Below are 17,896 nucleotides of genomic sequence, written 5' to 3'. Positions count from 1 at the left end.
AGAGGACCGAGATCATGGGAGCAGTTGTGAGGGCCCTGAGAGCTGGCCAGCCCTCCTGCCCCAGTGACTCTGCAGGTAGGGAGCTGGGGCCAGAAGAGAGGTTCCTGGTTTCCATGTTTCATGGTTGCACCCTCACTCTCTGTCTCCCCAGGACACCTGTTATAGCTGGAGGAATCTTTGTGATTGACAAGTCCTGGTTTAATCACTTGGGGAAGTATGACGCCCAGATGGACATCTGGGGAGGAGAGAATTTCGGTGAGTTGATAAATAATAACAGTAAAAAGACAAGAGCAATACTGATAGTTCAGACGGAGAGCAGTCTACACTTGAGGTCCTGGTCTGTAAAGATGTGACACTTGTTGAGACATTTAATCATCATAAGGACCCTCTGAGGCAATTGTCTCCATTTTACTGATTCAAACAGGTACAGAGAGCTGTTTGTTCAGGTCCACTCAGGTAGACAAAAAAGTTTAGGTGTCCAGGGGAGCATGTGGCCAAATGGCCAGACATGTGTGTTAGGAACACATGACTGAATACAGCTTAACTACATGGCTGTTTCTCTACCAAAAGGGATAGGAAGGAATACAACCAGGCATGATGGTCATGTGTAAGCAGGGAAGGCCTGGATGCAGGCCCTGGCTTGGCTCCTTCAATCTGTTTGATTCTGGGCAAATTAAACCTCTTTGGGACCCAGCTTCCTCCGGAGCTTGTTGAGTAGTGATTGAAGCTGTGGCCATTATTACTGTGCGTGAGACCATCTGAACCCTGCAGATGAGAACTCCTGGGCTGCCTGGAACAGCAAGAGGGAGATGGAACAGAGCCAGAGGTTTGCTCTCCTGCCCCAGAGCACCATGGAGAGGTCACCAAGTGAGGTCAGAGCCCAGGCTCCAGCACAGGTGGTCTGGGTCACTGGGAGAATCAGTCAGCTTTGGGAACCTCAGTTTATTCACTTGGGAAAAACAAAAACAAGGAAGGAAGAGGGAACAAAAAAACCCTCCTTCCCAGGGGGCTGGTGAAATGGACATGAGACTGGGTATATCAGGCCAGGCCCCGGCAGGGTTCAAATGCTGCATCAGTGTTCCCTAGGGACTCATACATTGTGGGCCGGACACAAAGCCTGGCCAGCACAGTTCTGGGTGGCGCTCTGGCCACAGGGAGCTGTAACTAGCCACTTGCAGGTCTGAAAGCTGGGGAAGGAAGCATCCCTGGCAGGCACTGTGCTCTCATGAGGTGATGGGGTGGGGTTGGAGGGGTTGGTTGGGGGTGGGGGTGGGGGTGTCATCCCTCACCAATCTCTATCTGCTGCTGCCTCCTGTTGGCGGAACCTGGATGCCCAGGGCAGGAAACACTTGGGCTCATTTAGTCTAAACAGGAGCCTCCCAAACCCAGAAACCAGGCAGGGCAGAGAGCTCCCCCAGGGTCCTCGGGAGCAAGGGTAGTTCTGTGGTCCTGCGCTCAAAGCCCCTCTCACAATCTTCTTTTCCCACTGACCAGGTTTCTGGAGTAGTGGGTGGGGCTGGGCCTCTCCCACCCCAGGGACGCTAGGACACATGCAATGGTACTGCCTTCCTAAGTTCAGTCAGAAAGTGCCACGTGGGGCTGGTGTTCCCAGCAGAGCCCATGAGGGGTTAGGAGGTACTCTCAGGCCTGTGTGAGGTGCGAGGAGGTGGGCCTTGTCCTCTCTCGCCTCCCCAGGAAAACAGGTGCACAGAGAGGCTAGTTAACCAAATGGAAATAGGCACAGGGTTGTCTCCCCTCAGATAACTCTCAGAAGTGTACAGGCAGCACTCACAGGAGTAAATTCTGTGAGCTGGGGCACAGTGACCCGTGCATCCCCATCCCATTTCCTGTGTTTGGAGTCCTGGTGACCTGCTTTGTGTCCTGGTCTCCGCCGGAAGGCAGCTTTGGCAGTTTTTGCTGTGAAGCCACGGCAGGCCCAGCAGGCTGGAAAAGGCCCAGCCTTCCTGCAGGTAGAAATTTCTCCTTTCCTTTCTTTCTCTGTTTTTTTCAGGCTGGGAACTGACAGAGAAACCAGTGAATGATCAAATAGCTCACTTCAAACTCTGCCTAAGGCAAGGGCTCCTGGGCTGGGGAACTTGAAAGGCAGAGCTGTGAGAGGTTCTGGCCAGGATTCTGTTCCTCAGAAGAAATTCAAAGAAGTGTCTAGGCTGGCTGTGGCCCTCAGAGGGTCAGCTGCTGGGCCAGTTTTGAGCCCCGAGACTACTCCTATCTCTGATGGCTTTAGCTTTTTCTTTTATTCCTTTGTTGAAAGACAGGAGCCACCCAAACCGAGCCATACTCCTGTGTCCCCTGAGAGGCAGGAGCTCAGAGGCCACCTGGAGTGGGGCTGGCAGCTCCAAAAACCTTAAAAGTCACCTTAGGTTTCTTCCTCTGCTCAAACTCTGCAGGGACTCCCATGTCCTTCACAGGACACCCAGAGGCCTCCTGCTGGCTCCTAGGTTCTTCCTCCAGGAAACCCATGCATGAACCCCACCCTCATCTCCCTCTTCTCTGGCCCTGTCTCACTCCACAGACCTTTGTTGCCCAAACTCACAGGCCATGCCTGTTCCTCTGGGTTTATGCCCTCCTGGAAAATCCTTCCCCTGAGAGTTGCATGACCTATTTCAGATCTCCGCTCTAGTGTCCCCCTTTCAGTTGAAAATTTCTCAAATCGGGTCCTAGAGAGATGGCTCAGTGGTTAAGAGCACTGACTGCTCTTCCAGAGGACCCTGGTTCGATTCCCAGCACCCACATGGCAGCTCACAACTGTCTATAACTCCAGTCCCTGGGGATCTAACACTATCTTCTGGCCTCTTCGAGCATCAATCAGGCCTGCATCTGGTACACAGACATACATGCAGGCGAAACACCCATACACATACAAAACAAAATAAGAAAAATTCTTGAGTAATCCTGATTAAAGATGTAGTGTGCCCACCCCCACTCCACTGTCCCGCTCAGCCCCCGACCCGGCTGCATTTTTCTCCTTGTGCTTGTCACCCCCACATGCTACACATGTTCTTGTTTACTTGTGGGTTTTGTTTCCCACTTTCATGAACTTTGCCCCCAATACACACACACATATGCACACACATAAACATGTGAGTGTGTGCACACATACGCGAAAGAGAATCTAGAACAGTGAATGACACATAAAAGATGCTCAGTTAACATTGGCCGAATGAACGAAAGAACTTCACTCAAGTGTGGCTTGGGCTAGGGAGTGCACATGGTGCTTGCCCATACATCTGTGAGGACCAGAGTTCAAATCCCCAAAGCCCACATAAAGCCAAGTGAGTGTAATGGCCCACATGTAATTTCAGTCCTTGAAAGGTAGAGGTGGGATCCCTGGAGTGAGGTGGGTATCCCCAGTAGCTGTAACAGTGAGAACCCCTGCCTTAGTGAGTAAATTGGAGAGCGGTGGAGGAAGACTGCAAACATCAACCCCTGGCGCCCATGCACACATGCATACACACATGCACACGCACATGCACCTATACCCCTGTGCCCACACACATGCAAACACATGCATGCCACACACACATACAAGTCAGAGAGAGAAAGAAAACAATGTGTACCTTGTTTGACAGAGTGTGAACTTTATATTGCAATGTTGCAATTTAGTAATCCAGTGACCTTGGAGAGTCTTTAAAAAAAAAAAAAAAACAGAACTGAGTCCAATGATGTACACTTCTCTCTCAGCACTGGGGAGGGTGAGGCAGGAGTACTACTTGAGTTCAGGAGTTCAAGACCGCTTGAGCAACATAGACCCCCATCTCAAATAAAACAAGGAAAAATGGCACACACAGCAATCCGAGCATTGGTGTTGAAGCAGGAGAGTTTAAAGCCAGCCTGGACTACAGGCTGCATGGAGAACACCAGACTAGCCAGGGATATACAGCAAGATCTTATCTCAAAATACAAAGAAAGGAGGAAAGGAAGGAGGGAGGGGGACAGGGAGAGGAGAAGGGATGGGGAGAATGCAGGAAGATACAGATAATGTCTGACTTCTGGATTACTGTGAGAATCAGACATTTACATCACGGTACATAGTAGGTGCTCAGTAAGTGGATGATGGTTACTGATGCTGTCATTGCCATTGCAGATAATATTAATTTGTAACACGTATGTACCATATGGGCTGAGTGAGATGAGGTGTCCTCACTAACATAACAAAGTTAGTCATCTATCCCCAGTTCTAAACCTCAGCCACCGAGGTTAGCTGCAGATCTGGCTGGGAAAGGGGATGCACGGTGTCTGGCAGTTTATGGGCTGACCTAAGGAAAGCACCTTACCATGGCCAGTATTAGTCCTTGGGAGGGGCCCAAGCATTCGTGCCAGTGAGAGCCCCAGGCCTGTCCAGGGACTACAACATAACTCCCGATTAAAACTTTATTATAGGGCTGGAGAGATGGCTCAGAGGTTAAGAGCACTGACTGCTCCTCTGGAGGTCCTGAGTTCAATTCCCAGCAACCACATGGTGGCTCACAACCATCTGTAATGAGATCTGGTGCCCTCTTCTGGCCTGTAGTCATACATGCTGTATACATAATAAATAAATAAATCTTTAAAAAAAAAAACTTTATTGTAAAGGACTTGCACATAAGCATCACACATCAAGATTAGCCAGACCCAACATCTACACCTCTCAGTGACCTTCTGTGGCGGTAGAACAGCCATTCTGAAGCTGTGGAGCTTCACACCGGATCTTACACTGTCATCCTCTTTTGGCTTCTCAAGACAGGGTTTCTCTGTGTAGCCCTGGGTGTCCTGGAACTCCTCTGTAGACCAGGCTGGCCTCGAACTCACAGAGATTCTCCTGCCTCTGCCTCCTGAGTACTGGGATTAATGGTGTGTGCCACCATGCCTGGCATCACCTTCTCTCTTTCAAATTATTTTATTTGTGCGTGTGTGTGTGTGTGTGTATGTGTGTGTGTGTGTGTGTGTGTGTGCCATGTATATGCCCATGCATGTATGCATACATGATGTGAGCTTGCACAAGGAGTGTAAGCACCCTATTTTATCTGGCACAAGAGACAAGAGCTCACATCCCAGCATATACCTTCAGGGAGACGCTGAAGAGAAAGAAATCCATCCCCTTCCCGCCTTCCTGCCATCACCTGGAGGGACCCTCCCCCTTCTCCTGACATTGTCATCTCCTGCAGAACTCTCCTTCAGGGTATGGATGTGCGGTGGCAGCTTGGAGATTGTACCCTGCAGCCGGGTGGGCCATGTCTTCAGGAAGCGGCACCCCTACAATTTCCCCGAGGGCAATGCCCTCACCTATATCAGGTAGGTCCCAATGGGAAACACCCTGGAGGAAGCATGGGATTCCCTCACTCTAGACACCCCCAGCGAGTTATTCACCATGTATGTGCCTTTGGGCTGCCAGCCTGTATCTCAGGCCTCAGTTTCTCCATTTGCTGCCCTAGGTCTGACATTTTGGACATTTCTGAGGGTAGAGGATGAAGTTGGAGCATTGCCCTTAGGTCTCTCTTGTCTTGATTCACCTTGTCCACAAGTCTTGGACAAATGGTCAGGTGATCAATATATTGCTGTCCTCATTGGCCCTCCGTTGTTGGTCATAGTTTCCAATGCCCCACGTAGACTGGGCCCAGTACCCGACCATGCATGTTCCCAGCTACAGAGTACACTTGGTCTCACAGGAGAGTGAGCAGTGTCCTGGAAGACCATCCCATAGTCCTGATGGAGGAGTTGGGGGGAGGGTGAGTTGTCTTGAGTATACATCCCCTCCTAAGGACCTGTTTCCCCATCGCCTAGCCATGCTGGTTTGCATAGGTTGGAGCAATGCTTTCCACGTCTAATTAACGAATGATCGAAAGTTGTTTGCTTTCTCCTGCCCCATTTTTTTTGGTTTTGTTTTGTTTTTGTTTGTTTGTTTTTTCAAGACAGGGCTTCTCTCTGCAGCCTTGGCTGTCCTGGAACTCTCTCTATAGACCAAGCTGGCCTCGAACTCACAGAGATCCACCTGCCTCTGTCTCCTGAGTGCTGGGATTAATGGCATATGCCACCACACCTGGCATCCTACCCCATTGATATATATATATATATATATATATATATATATATATATATATATATATATATATGTATTTGCCCAAATGTATGTAGGGTACCATGTTCATTCCTTGAGGAGGCCAGAAGAAGGTGCCAGATCCCCTGGAACTAGAGTTACAGATAGTTATGAGCCACCATGTGGGTGCTGAGAACTGAACCCAAGTCCTCCGTAAGAGCAACCAGCCACCTGTCTAGCCCCCCGACATTCCATTTTTATAGTCAAAAGTCATATAGATTTACTGCAGACACTCAGGCAGGACCAACACCAACTTTTACACGCAGATGTTACTTAAGCATCACATTTTTGATAATTACTCTTTATAGGATTCCAGAAGAAAGTGAAGGTCGTCTCCACTCATTCTCTCTCCTGTTTGCCTGCTCATCTCTTCAAAAGCAGCTGCCGGTATCCTTAGCACGAAAGCCTTTAACCAGAGCTACCTGTTCTGAGCAGGTTGCTGCTCTATCATGTTCTCGTGCATAGTTTGTACATCGAGACCCCCGCCCTCCGTGGATGTGTGTTAGCAGGTTGCCGTCGTACACTCTTCCAGCGGCACGGCTCTCTGGCACTATACCACAGCCATCCTTTCTCCTCAGCATTCCTAGCCCTGGCATTTTTTTTTTCAAGGCTGCCTCCCTCACTCTCCATGGTATAGAAACACTTTCCTACGGAAGGGCATTTATTTTGCTGCCAGTGTTTTCTTAAGCAGCTATTCTCGTGTGTGTCCTTTTTTGCACATAACCGATCTTGCAGTAGAGGAGATTCCTTTGAGCGGAGAGCCTGTCACAGGTCCGGACAGATCACCCTCCAGACCGACTGTGCTGATTCATTGCATCCCAGCCCTTCTTGTTTTGCCTGGATTGCCAGCATTCCCGTTGCTCTCTACTGCACGGAGCTCATCTCCTTTTTCTTAAGAATATTGTTCACCAACAAACAGCCAGGCCTGATAGTACAGGCCTGTAGTCCCAGCTACTTAAAAAAAGGCTCAGGCAGGAGGATTGAAGTTTCAAGGCCTGTGAGGGCTACAGACTGAGTTCAAGACCAGCTCAGGTAGCTAACTGAGACCATATCTCAATAAAAGTAAAAGAGGCCTGTGGTTACAGCTCACTGGCAGAATGCCTGCCTAGCAGACACGAGGCCATGGGTTCAGCCCCCAGCACCACATTTAAAAACTGTAAGAACCTACCTCCTCTCTTTCCTCCCCTCTCTGGTAACTTGGTTTTGCTTTCTCTGCTTTTAGGAATACAAAGCGTACTGCAGAGGTATGGATGGATGAATACAAGCAATACTACTATGAGGCCCGGCCCTCAGCCATTGGGAAGGCCTTTGGCAGGTGGGTCCCTCCAATCCCGTTTGCCCCCCTCCACTCAATGTTTGCATAGCCCAGCAAATATGAAGTAGGTCCACACTGGACAGCACACACTGGACTGAATGGGAGACCATTCAGTCTCCCTAGTAACCGAGTCCTGGCTCTTCTGGCTTCTGTGGGCTCTGGAAGGGAGGGTGATGCATGGACTAGACCCTGATCCAAGACCCTAGTCCTACATACTGCCTAGAGACAGATAAGAAGAGAAGTTTCTCCATAAAGGTTTAAAGTGCAGCTCATTCAAAGCTGCCTTCAGGAATAGCAGCGTCTGAGGTAGTATTTACGACAGAGTGGTCTGCCGAGGACAATGCAGGGGTACCGCCACACCCATCCAAACCTGAGATCCTTCAGCCTGCTTTCCTGTTATGGCCTGGGATGACCATTGTCTGGTTAAAGCATTTCCAAAAACGCAGATGAATTATGAAACCAATTTAGCGAATCATTATCAGCATTTTCACAAAAGGATGAGAAAGACACCAGAGATGAGTTTAGTGCTGAACAGACTAGAAAACCAGAGTTGATTGCAGTCTACGGTAAGTATCGTTTTATGAAACTCATTTCATTGTGTATGGCTGTGCCCCCACCCGTGTGTCCTCGGCCTGCGCAGCCGTGGCATGTGAGGTGTGCTGACCTAGTGAATGTTGTCGTCAGAAAAGTTTGAAAGCATTGTCAGTGATCAATTGCAAATGAATCATCCCTCCTCTGTTTATTTCTATCTATTCTTAAAAAGCAAAAAAGCAAGCCACGAAGTACTTCTTTTAACATTTACTGAGGATCTCCCCTCGGCTAAGCACCCCATGTCCCCTCTTGATCCTCACAAAACCCCAAGTGGAGTCCCAGTTTACTTGGATAGGTGGTTACCCGGGTCCTCGGTAATCTTTGCTGTTGGTGTAACTGAGCAAGGTGAGGAGACTGAGGTGCATGTCCCAACCGTACATCAGAAGGTTGTGACCCGCCAACTCTGGAAAGATGTTCACATTAGACCCTGTCTCCTAAACTGGAAGTTGACGAAATCCTCTACCCTCTGCAAAAAAAATGAGAAAAGTTTGTATATGCTAACAGGAGTCTCTAGGAGTAAGAGGCTGAGGGTGAAGTGTGGCCCCTGTGAGCTCAGCAGGAATTTAAAAGGACACAGGAGAACTGAGTGTTCACGTCAGATGTTAGTATTGACTACCTGAGATACGTGGGAAGTGGGGGCTAGTCTCCCTCTGTGTCCCTCGGGGCCTTCCTCCTCACATCTCGGCCCTTCCCTGGCTTTGTCTTTCCCTGCAGTGTGGCCACACGGATCGAGCAGAGGAAGAAGATGGACTGCAAGTCCTTCCGCTGGTACCTGGAGAATGTCTATCCTGAGCTCACGTGAGTGCAGCCCCCTTGCAGGGCTGGGGGCCTGTGATGCCCTGAGTCCGCACCCTTCAGCTGCCAAGAGTTCATCTCCCCTCAAAGGCTCTGAGGGAACAGAGGCGGCGTTACCACGAGTTATCAGTCAGGCGTAATGCGGCTGCATTTTTACCAGACTGGCTCCCTGACTAGAAATGGATATTGTCTCCCTAGGAAAACAACACTGCATTACGCATTTGAGGCCATGCTGCTTTTGTCACCTTTGACCCTGCTCTCTCTCTGCTGGAAGCTCATCCCAAGGAGATAAAGTCATCAGAGCACAGAGCTGTTGACCACAGACCCTTTGAGCCAGGCTGCTAGGGGAAAATGAGATGCGGCTAACACTTAGGCTGGCCCAGTGGATCACTGATACAGCTATTTAAACAAATATTATGCATCCATTAGTATGTAATCACAGAGACCAAAAAAGCACAGGGAAATGTTTGCTCTAGCAAAGAGGGAGCGAAATGCAAATAGGGTTGTGGCTGTGTAGACTCTGAAGGGAGCTGAGGGAGGTGAGAAAGGGCCCTGACTGTGACAGGGGGTGGGCCACACAGGCTCCTTCTTCTGATTCTGAATCCTTTTTGGTGTCTTGGTCACATGGTTTATTTCCTCCCCCTCTTCAGATTTTGACTCATTTGTACCCTCCCCGGGGAGACTTTGTCCGAACACTAAATTGATAGCAGCATCCCTCCCTGGCATCCCTCTGGAACCTACATCAGCATCTCACATACACTCCTGGCTGGTTAATTTGATGTCACCTCCTGCACTTGCCTAGAAGCTATGGAGGCAGAAGCCATGGCTTGTATTGTCCATGGCTCTCCTCTAGCCCCCTAAAATAGTGCCTATCACAAAGTAGACACGGGATAAGCATCTTTTAAAAGGAGTATTTTTGAGGAAATAAATTCTAGTGAGCAAGACTTGGGAGTGTCTGGAGTTGACCCCCTTCCTCCAGAACAGTCCCCTGGGGAGCCTGCTCATCCCATTGCTGGTTTCTTTCATGACGTTGTCTTGGCTTTCTGGAACACTCCACCCCTTGCTGCCCACAAGTTCTGCAAGGAGGGGAACCTCTGTTCTCCGAGGGCGTATCTACTGCCTGCAAAGTTCCCACTGTTAGGCTGCAGCCAAGTCCTGGGAAACAGCTAGATGCTGAACCCAGATAGTACGACTCCAAGTTCCAAATACAGCCTGCCTGGAAAGCAGTAAGCCCCAACCGACTGCCGGAAATTTCTAAGAAATCCCAGAACAACAATTCAAGCTTACGCCAGCCTCTTTGGAAGCAAGTTGGCAGCCGAGTAGCCGCAGTCCCTCTGGCCCCTAGCTGAGAAGTGTGGAGTATTGACTGAAGAGTGCAGCAAGTGAGCGTCCTGGAGTGCGAGCATATGCTCATTCATGTGGCGCTTCTGAGACGTGGAGGAAGAGAGAGTAGCAGTGTTTTAAACACTGTCAAGGTTCCTCCATTTGGAGGGCCTTTTGGACACTAGGTCAGCGTGAGCTGAGGAGCCTGTGGGGAGGGATACCGGGAAGATGGAAATGGGTCCTTCCTCTCCACACCCCAGAGGAAGAAGTGCTCTACCCCAAACCTGGATCCGTTTCAAGATAGGGCAGCATATTAAGTGTGCAGTGTTAAATCAGGAGAAAATGCCCCCCTCTCCCCACCCCACTGCTGTTCATTCCGTGGTTCCTTCCTGTCTAGGGGGCTCAAAGGTCAAGGGGCCAGGGGTGGGTCAGATTGATGTCAATGCCCCTCCACACCGAGGATCCTTAGATTGCCTGCATGTCTCAGGTGGTCACCGCAAAGTTTGAGAAGGATAAAGGAGCTTCCACTTTGCTAGGCCTGCCTGCAATCCTGCCACAGCTCTGCTCTGTGTCCAGGCCTAGCTTCAGCTGGCCTCAGTAGCTGCTACTCCATCACATTTATTAGGACTGTCCCAAATAGCAGTGCAGACTGAATCACACCTTTATAAGGGTGCCAGTCACACAATGGCCATTGTAGATTCGTTACAATAACTTCAAGCAGATGGCAGGAAGCATTCTAACCAAAATAGTCTGCTATAACAACTTCCTAGTAGGTGGAAGTCAGGCAACTTGAGCAGTGGCTGCTACTGCTAATTTCTACAAAGGCATTGTGCAGTCCAATGGCAGCGCTGCTTGGAGGAAAGCCACTGAGGGAAACACAGAGGACCACCCGTAAACAGGACAGGTTGGCTTGCTCTGCTGGGCAGCTGAGGACGATGATGATGACGACGGCCATCTTGGCCAACTAGAACTGCTCTGGCTGGTACACATCAGGAGCTTCATCGGCTCTTGACACCGCTTCCCAACACGAGTTCCTTCCTCAAGCTTCACTGGGCAGCCCCACAGGGCCAGTGCCCCCTTCAACTGTGACGCTGATCAGCTGGCACATGTCCCTAAGGAATGGGGAGTGCGCAGAAGAGCAGAGAGGGATCAGAACAACCCTGCGCCCCTTGAAGCATTCCCCTGGAGCACAATTCTCCAAGGCCCTGGAAGGCAGCTTGTGTCTGTGCAGAGAGGGAAATGGGTACTGCAGGGAGGGTGAAACTTTTCCTAGTAGGAGCTGCCAGCCCGGCTCCTTCCAGCATCAGATGGGCAATGAAAGCTAGTCAAGTGATGGGGTGAGCAGCGGGGAGTGCCGCTGCCCCTCGGACAGAGCGTGAGTGTTGCTGGAGTGCCAGCTCAGGGACAGGGGGCCTGATCTCCCCATTTTTTAAGAGATTCTGGACTCAGGTTTTGCTCTGTGGCCTTAAAGGTTTTAATTTGTGTATCTGTGTGTGTGTGTGTGTGTGTGTGTGTGTGTGTGTGTGTGTGTGTGTATACACATGCGCACATGTGCAGACGTGCATGCAGATGTGGGTGGAAGTGAGGTCAGAGCTGGATGTCTTCTGCTGCTTTGTTCCACCTTATCTTTGGAGACAGGGTCTCTCACTGACCTTGGGAGTCACCAATTGACTAGACTGGTGGGGCTGGCTAGCTTACTGAGAATCTGCCTGTCCGTCCCCCCGCACCCCCACTCCCTGCACTAGGGTTACAGAAACAAGTGACCATACCTGGTTTTATACGGGTGCTTTACATGGGTCTTTGCTGTTTGCATGGCATGTGCTTCTTCAACGGAGCCACCTTAAGCCTTGAAACATACCTTAATTTATTTAATGTGGGTGGGGACTTAGATGCTCATAGGGACAAGTTGCAGAAGTCAGTTCTTTCCTTCCAGCACGTGGGTCCCTAGGACTGAACTCGGGCAGTCAGGTGCAGCAGCAAGTGCCTTTACCTGCTGAGCCATCTTGCCAGCCCCCTCATTTTTAAATTTCCCACTGACTAAACGCGGCAGTAACCCCTCTGTGTGGGTCAGACGGAATGTGTCTGATTGGCCACATTCAGCCCGGGACCTGCAGTTGCAGCCTCTGTTCTGGATCTGTACAACAACTCCGGTTCTGAAGCGGAGTCCTGGTGTGTGATGGGGAGTGAAGGGAGCTCTCCAAGGCTCCCTGAGAGCAAGTCAGTTCTGGGGAATCCATGGGCTCCTGAACAGCCTGGAGGAGACCTGCTGTGGCTGAGATCCTGCAAGGGTTTCCGCATCAAGGAATGGCAGACATGTCCCCTCCCGGGGTCCAGGCTGTCTCTGGATAGAGGTGCGAGGGAGGAGGGGGCATCAGGCCTGGGGTCGGATTCTGAGCTCCCTGTTGCTTTGTGATGGCTGCATAATTCACGGGCCTCCCCTAAACCAAGTATTCAAGCCTGTGTCAGCTGGAGATGGCAGCCTCCCTAGGTTTGCTGGCCAGAGGTGATCAGTGTGTATGCCCATGTGTGCATGTATGTAAGCATTCTCCTGGCACGTGAGATGCTTTAATAATGGGATAGCTTGCCGGGCGGTGGTGGCGCACGCCTTTAATCCCAGCACTCGGGAGGCAGAGCCAGGCGGATCTCTGTGAGTTCGAGGCCAGCCTGGTCTCCAAAGCGAGTTCCAGGAAAGGCGCAAAGCTACACAGAGAAACCCTGTCTCGAAAAACAAAACAAAACAAAACAAAAAAAAAAAAATGGGATAGCTTGAAGCCTGCCTCAGCAGCGGGGCAAGTGTTTTCAGGTTTTCTTTCGCCGTCATTTGTGATGGGTGCAGGGTTTCTATCCTACGGTTGTATCTGCATCCCAGCTGTTGGCTGGATAACCAGAACTGTCCAATGCTTTCAGTATCAGTCATTCCGATACAAATATCTTTGAACACACCAAGCTTATTCCCAAGGGATAAATTTCTTTTCTTCTTCTTTTTTTAAAGATCAGGTTCTCCTTTTTTGATAATTTATTTTTATTTTGTGTGCATTGGTGTTTTGACTGCATGTATGTTTGTGTGAGAGTGTTGTGAGCTGCTCTGTGGGTGCTGGGAATTGAACCTGGGTCCTCTGGAAGAGCAGCCGGTGCTCTTAACCGCTGAGCCATTTCTTCAGGGGCCCCCCTCTCCCCATGGGATAAATTTCTTAAACTGGCATTCTTAGGACAAAGACGTGCCCATTTTAAGGACTTTGATGCTTAATTCCATACTGCTTTCCCACAATTTAACTAATTTTTGCTCTCAACTGGTGGAGTAGGACAAGATCCAGCCTCACAGGCATTGTTTAAAACACATTGGGCATTGTTTAAAACACACATACATACACATTCTCTCACACAAATATCTGAGAAACAAGTAGTAATTGCTCTCTAACATGCATTCTTTAATTATAGTGAGACTGAACATATTTGCATGTTTGGGTATTTCAAGTTATCCACTCCAAAATCATTCTTTCTCTGTTATTTTGAGATTGGGTGTTGATGTCACCTTTAGGTTCCCAGGTATCAGCTTCTGGGCTGAGGAGTCCTGTGAGTCAGGCCTGAGCGTCCTCTCGGGGTCCCCTGTGTCTCAGGCCTGGCCTCTAATGGAGGCCCTGGGACTCCCGTAAGAACCTACTAGAGCTGAGGCTCCTCCTCCTCCTTCTTCTTCCAATCCTGCTCACCCCCTAACAATCCCCCTATACCGTCCATACCCCCATCCCTCTACCGCCGCCGCAGCCAGGCCTGCCAGTCAGAGACCTCAGTGACTGTGTGCCGCCCTCTGGAGGAAGGGGTGGGTAAGCTGGTGTGAGCAGAGAAGCAGCCTGACACTGCCTCTCTCCTCAGTGTCCCAGCAAAGGAAGTGCTCCCTGGCGTCATTAAACAAGGCATCAACTGCTTGGAATCCCAGGGCCCGAACACAGCTGGGGACCTCCTGCTTGGAATGGGGATCTGCAGAGGGTCTGCTAAGAGCCCTCCACCAGCTCAGGTAAGGTGCTCAGGGCTCTCGGAGTAAGCGCTAAGAACAGGACAGGAGCCAAGTGGGCTGGGAGCGGGATTAGGACTTCTCTCTGTTCCTCGTTGTTCTCTCTGTCTGCATCCTCCATAAACCTCCTTTCCAGGGCTCCTCACACTTTGCCCCTGCCGCATGCCCATCCCTTTCCAGCCCTGTGTCCCCGCGCTTCCTCTTCTAAAAGAAGAGATGCTGCCTAGTTCTATGCTGGAGTACAGCTCGGCTGAGTGTGATGGGCTGTGGGTCTCCATGGCAAATGCATGAGTGCCACACCCACGTCAGCTCTAGAACAGGTCATGGAGACCCCATTGTGGACCTAGCCGAGTCCTATGTCCCTTCATTCTTCCCTATCTCCAGCATCCCTTGGAGCTTCCTCGACTGCCTTCTGGCTGGTCCCAGCTGAGCTTCCTCATCTTCATATTTGATTAGGAACATTTTCAAACATGAAGCAAAAATTGAAACTCTCTGATGCATACCCCCCTTCACCTCTATAGCTGTTTGTGAAAAATGTCTGAAAAAGTCCCCAGTCTCTTTGCCTAATCACTTGTCTGCCCATATCTGTCCAGCCAGAGCTGTCCTTTCCCTGTCTTGCAGGCATGGCTGTTCAGCGACCACCTCATCCAGCAGCAAGGGAAATGCCTGGCTGCCACCTCCACCTTAATGTCCTCCCCTGGATCCCCAGTAATACTGCAAGCATGTAGCCCTAAAGAAGGCAAACAGGTAAACTCCACCCCTGGGCACAGGGGGCCAACAGCCCCCAGGGACACTGAGCGGGGATGGGAGGCACTGACTGGGGGAGTCCCATCTTGAGGCACGTAATCTCAGATAAAACCTCTAGAATGAGGATCCAAGGAGCCTCCGGCATCATCTGGGTCCAGCATATCATTTCACTCATGAGCAGACACTGCGGCTAAGTGTTTGTTTAACATTAGTCCTGCCAGTCTGAGGGCAGGAGCAATTTGTCTTGTCAATGCTGCTTGCCCAGCCTTTGACAATAACCACAAAGCTCAAATAAGAGCTAGCTGACTCCCAGACTGCTAGACATTTCACACCAACAATCATCGCATATCCCCACCTCCCACCCCCAGCTACCTGGTAAGATAATTCTCAACTAGCTGATTGTGCAGTGAGTGAGCCAGGGCTCCCTAGACACAGGCTGCCAGCTCCCACAGCTGGGAAAGGGCGGAACTAGCCAGGATTCAAACCCAGGTCAGTGTGACTCCTAAGGCCACAGACGTAAGCCAGAACTTAACAAGGATTTCTTGACTGCTGGCTGGACTGGGAATCTGAGGTCCACATACAGTGATTTGCAAGCTCACATGACTAGTCTCAGATGTGCCCTGAGAAATAGCTCAGGCTTACTTGTGGAAGCAAAAACTGATGCCCAGAAAAATGTTGTCACTTGTCCGGGCCACACAGCAGCTAGTGACAGAGCACTAAACGCTCGATTTCTGGAGTCAGAAATCTCTCTTCACGGCGGCACTCGTCCAGGTTAAAAGGGCTCCCTGCTCCCCAGAGCATGGGATCCAAGACCCAGGCTGCTGCGGTCCTTCCCATGCCCACCCCGCTGGTAACACAGCCTGCTGAAGGTCATGCAAAGGGGGGGGGGGGGCTGGCTCTCAGACTGAGTCTGCGGGGCTTTCCTCCCACACTTCTTCTGTTTGCCTGGGCCAATTCTTTCTTTAGGGATGAGTGAAAGTTTGCTATTCTGTTCTGGAAAAGCAGCCAGGTTCTCTCCTTCCAGCCTTTGTGTGTGAGAGAGTCAGGGTGGGAGAGGCAGGGACGCGCTCTATAGCCTGCTTGCTGGACTGGCTGGCCGCTTCCCCTAGCTTTCAGCCTACAAGAGGTAGCTCGACCTCTGCTGTTTTCTGCAGTGGGGCTGGGGCAGTCTGCCCTTCAGCTGGAGCCTAGACCCCATCCCGAGGGGCAATCCTTGAGCCCATTAACACCTCTGTTTGGGTCAGAGCTTCTCAGTGTCTGCCCAGGCAGCTCCCACTCAATAAAAGCACTTTGTGGATTGGAGAGGTGCATGCTGCCAATCCCAAGAACCCGAGTTCAATCCCCAGGACTCATATGTTCTCAAGCTGTGTGTGTTGTGTCCCTACAAGCCCTGCTAGCACTCCACCCACCACTCCCCCAGCACTCTGGGTATCATGCCTCTCTCACCACCACGGAGGACACGTGAACAGCTCTCCCAGCGTCAGTACCTTCTGGATTCTGGGCTTTCCTTCCAGGTCCCAAAGGAGCCTTGATTCTACCCAAGGCCAGCTGGGCTTCACGTGTCCTCGAGGTTCCTGAGAGACATTGTACAATAATAGAGTCAGAGGTTCCAGTTCAGCCATTGCCCAGGTCCCTCGCTCATAACAATAATGGGTAGCTCTGTGTCTGCACAGGCTCAGAATGGAGTGACTGGGAGAGCTAGTGAGGAAGGCTGGCTAGTAGTTCTGGGCAGAAGTAAGAATTCTACCAGCGGGTTATTCATTGGCTCATCACGTGCGTGTGCCAAGGAATGTACAGATCATGTGCAAGAAGAGAAGAAGGGAGAGCATGGCCCAGCTCTTGAGGAAGCTGGAAGAGGCGAAAGGAGCAGCCACCACATTGTTAAGAGCTAGGTGCCAAGGCAGCACTGAGCCTGAGCCGCACGCACGGAGTAGGGGAGGCCCCTCCCCTGGGAGAGAAGAGGCCACAGTGTTCCCAGCTTGACGTTGTTGGAGGTTTGGCCAGTGGAGTTAAATGTGAGAGGCTGTCAGAGCAGTCTGGTACCCAAAGAGGAACTGGAAATGCAGGTGTGTGCATGGGGAAGCTAAGCCAAATTGTCAAGAACACCGTCTCCACAGCTGAGTGCGGCTCATCTCTGTCCCCTAGCTGCCCAGTGAGAACACAGACTGTCTCCCTCAGAGCTCTGTGGGCTCCAGTTTCATGGTCCTGAGCTCTGTCACCTCTTAGGAAGGTAAGGTGGATGTAAGAAAAGGGATGTGGCTGCACGGAAGGAAAGTGGGCAAGAAACAAAACATCTGTTGCTCTTCAATCTCCTCCAAACCTCGAAACCTGGGCCTCTCATCCTTTTCCCATATTCCAGATAACACACCATCCTCTATCTACGTCATCTTCCGAAATGTCCTCTGGGAACAACTTCCTCCCCTTACCTTGTCAAACTTGGGAGAAGAAAATGCTAGGATCCCTTTAGTGAGGCCTCGAGTCTCCCGGCCTCACCACACTGCATGAGTGTGACTGCAGAGGTGGCGGCCACTTCCCACTTGAGGGGACGGGTACTACGGCTCATGATTGTAGGCCCGGCCAGGCACGCAGGGTTGCAGGAAGACGAAAACTTTTTTTCTCATCGAGAAGAGATTCACCTAGGCCAGGGCTCACTAACTAGGGGAAGCTGCTAGGGGAGAAGAACCAAGACCAATTTGGGACTCCGGAGAGCTGGAGAATGAGAGCTCTGCCCGGAAGCAGAGAGCAGGGGGAGCCCCAGCCCAGCCAACTGATAGAACTGGGCCTTGTCTCCAAAGAGAAACTGGAAGTGCAGATTTTTATGCGATAGCTAAGCTGGGTTTTAAATGACGCCATGCAAGTCAAATAAAACACACAGCCCATGGGCAGCGCTGCTTCCTTTGATCTGTATAGTAAGTTTGTGCTGTACTACAGAAGTGAGCGCCCTGGAGAGGTTCACTGTCTGCTTTAGATGGGGCGTGGGGGTGGGGGATGGCTGGAGAGCCGGCAGCACAGAGACAAAAGT

At 50.8% G+C, this 17,896-nt stretch overlaps 1 protein-coding gene across 1 annotated transcript in view; it reads left to right on the top strand.

The window, feature by feature from the left end:
- The window catches only part of Galnt16 (polypeptide N-acetylgalactosaminyltransferase 16), an 89,867-nt gene that overhangs the window by 69,226 nt on the left and 2,745 nt on the right, over positions 1-17,896 (top strand). Inside the window, exons 10-15 of the mRNA XM_052739444.1 lie at positions 152-255; positions 5,166-5,292; positions 7,317-7,409; positions 8,715-8,798; positions 13,989-14,130; positions 14,749-14,874. Of these exons, the coding sequence (XP_052595404.1) occupies positions 152-255; positions 5,166-5,292; positions 7,317-7,409; positions 8,715-8,798; positions 13,989-14,130; positions 14,749-14,874 (676 nt within the window). The remainder of the gene's footprint in view (positions 1-151; positions 256-5,165; positions 5,293-7,316; positions 7,410-8,714; positions 8,799-13,988; positions 14,131-14,748; positions 14,875-17,896) is intronic.

Source organism: Peromyscus californicus, unplaced genomic scaffold, assembly GCF_007827085.1.
Source record: "Peromyscus californicus insignis strain IS unplaced genomic scaffold, ASM782708v3 Scaffold_15__1_contigs__length_86483966, whole genome shotgun sequence".
In the NCBI taxonomy this organism is placed as follows: Eukaryota; Metazoa; Chordata; class Mammalia; order Rodentia; family Cricetidae; genus Peromyscus; species Peromyscus californicus.
This window is presented reverse-complemented; position numbering and strand designations above follow the sequence as displayed.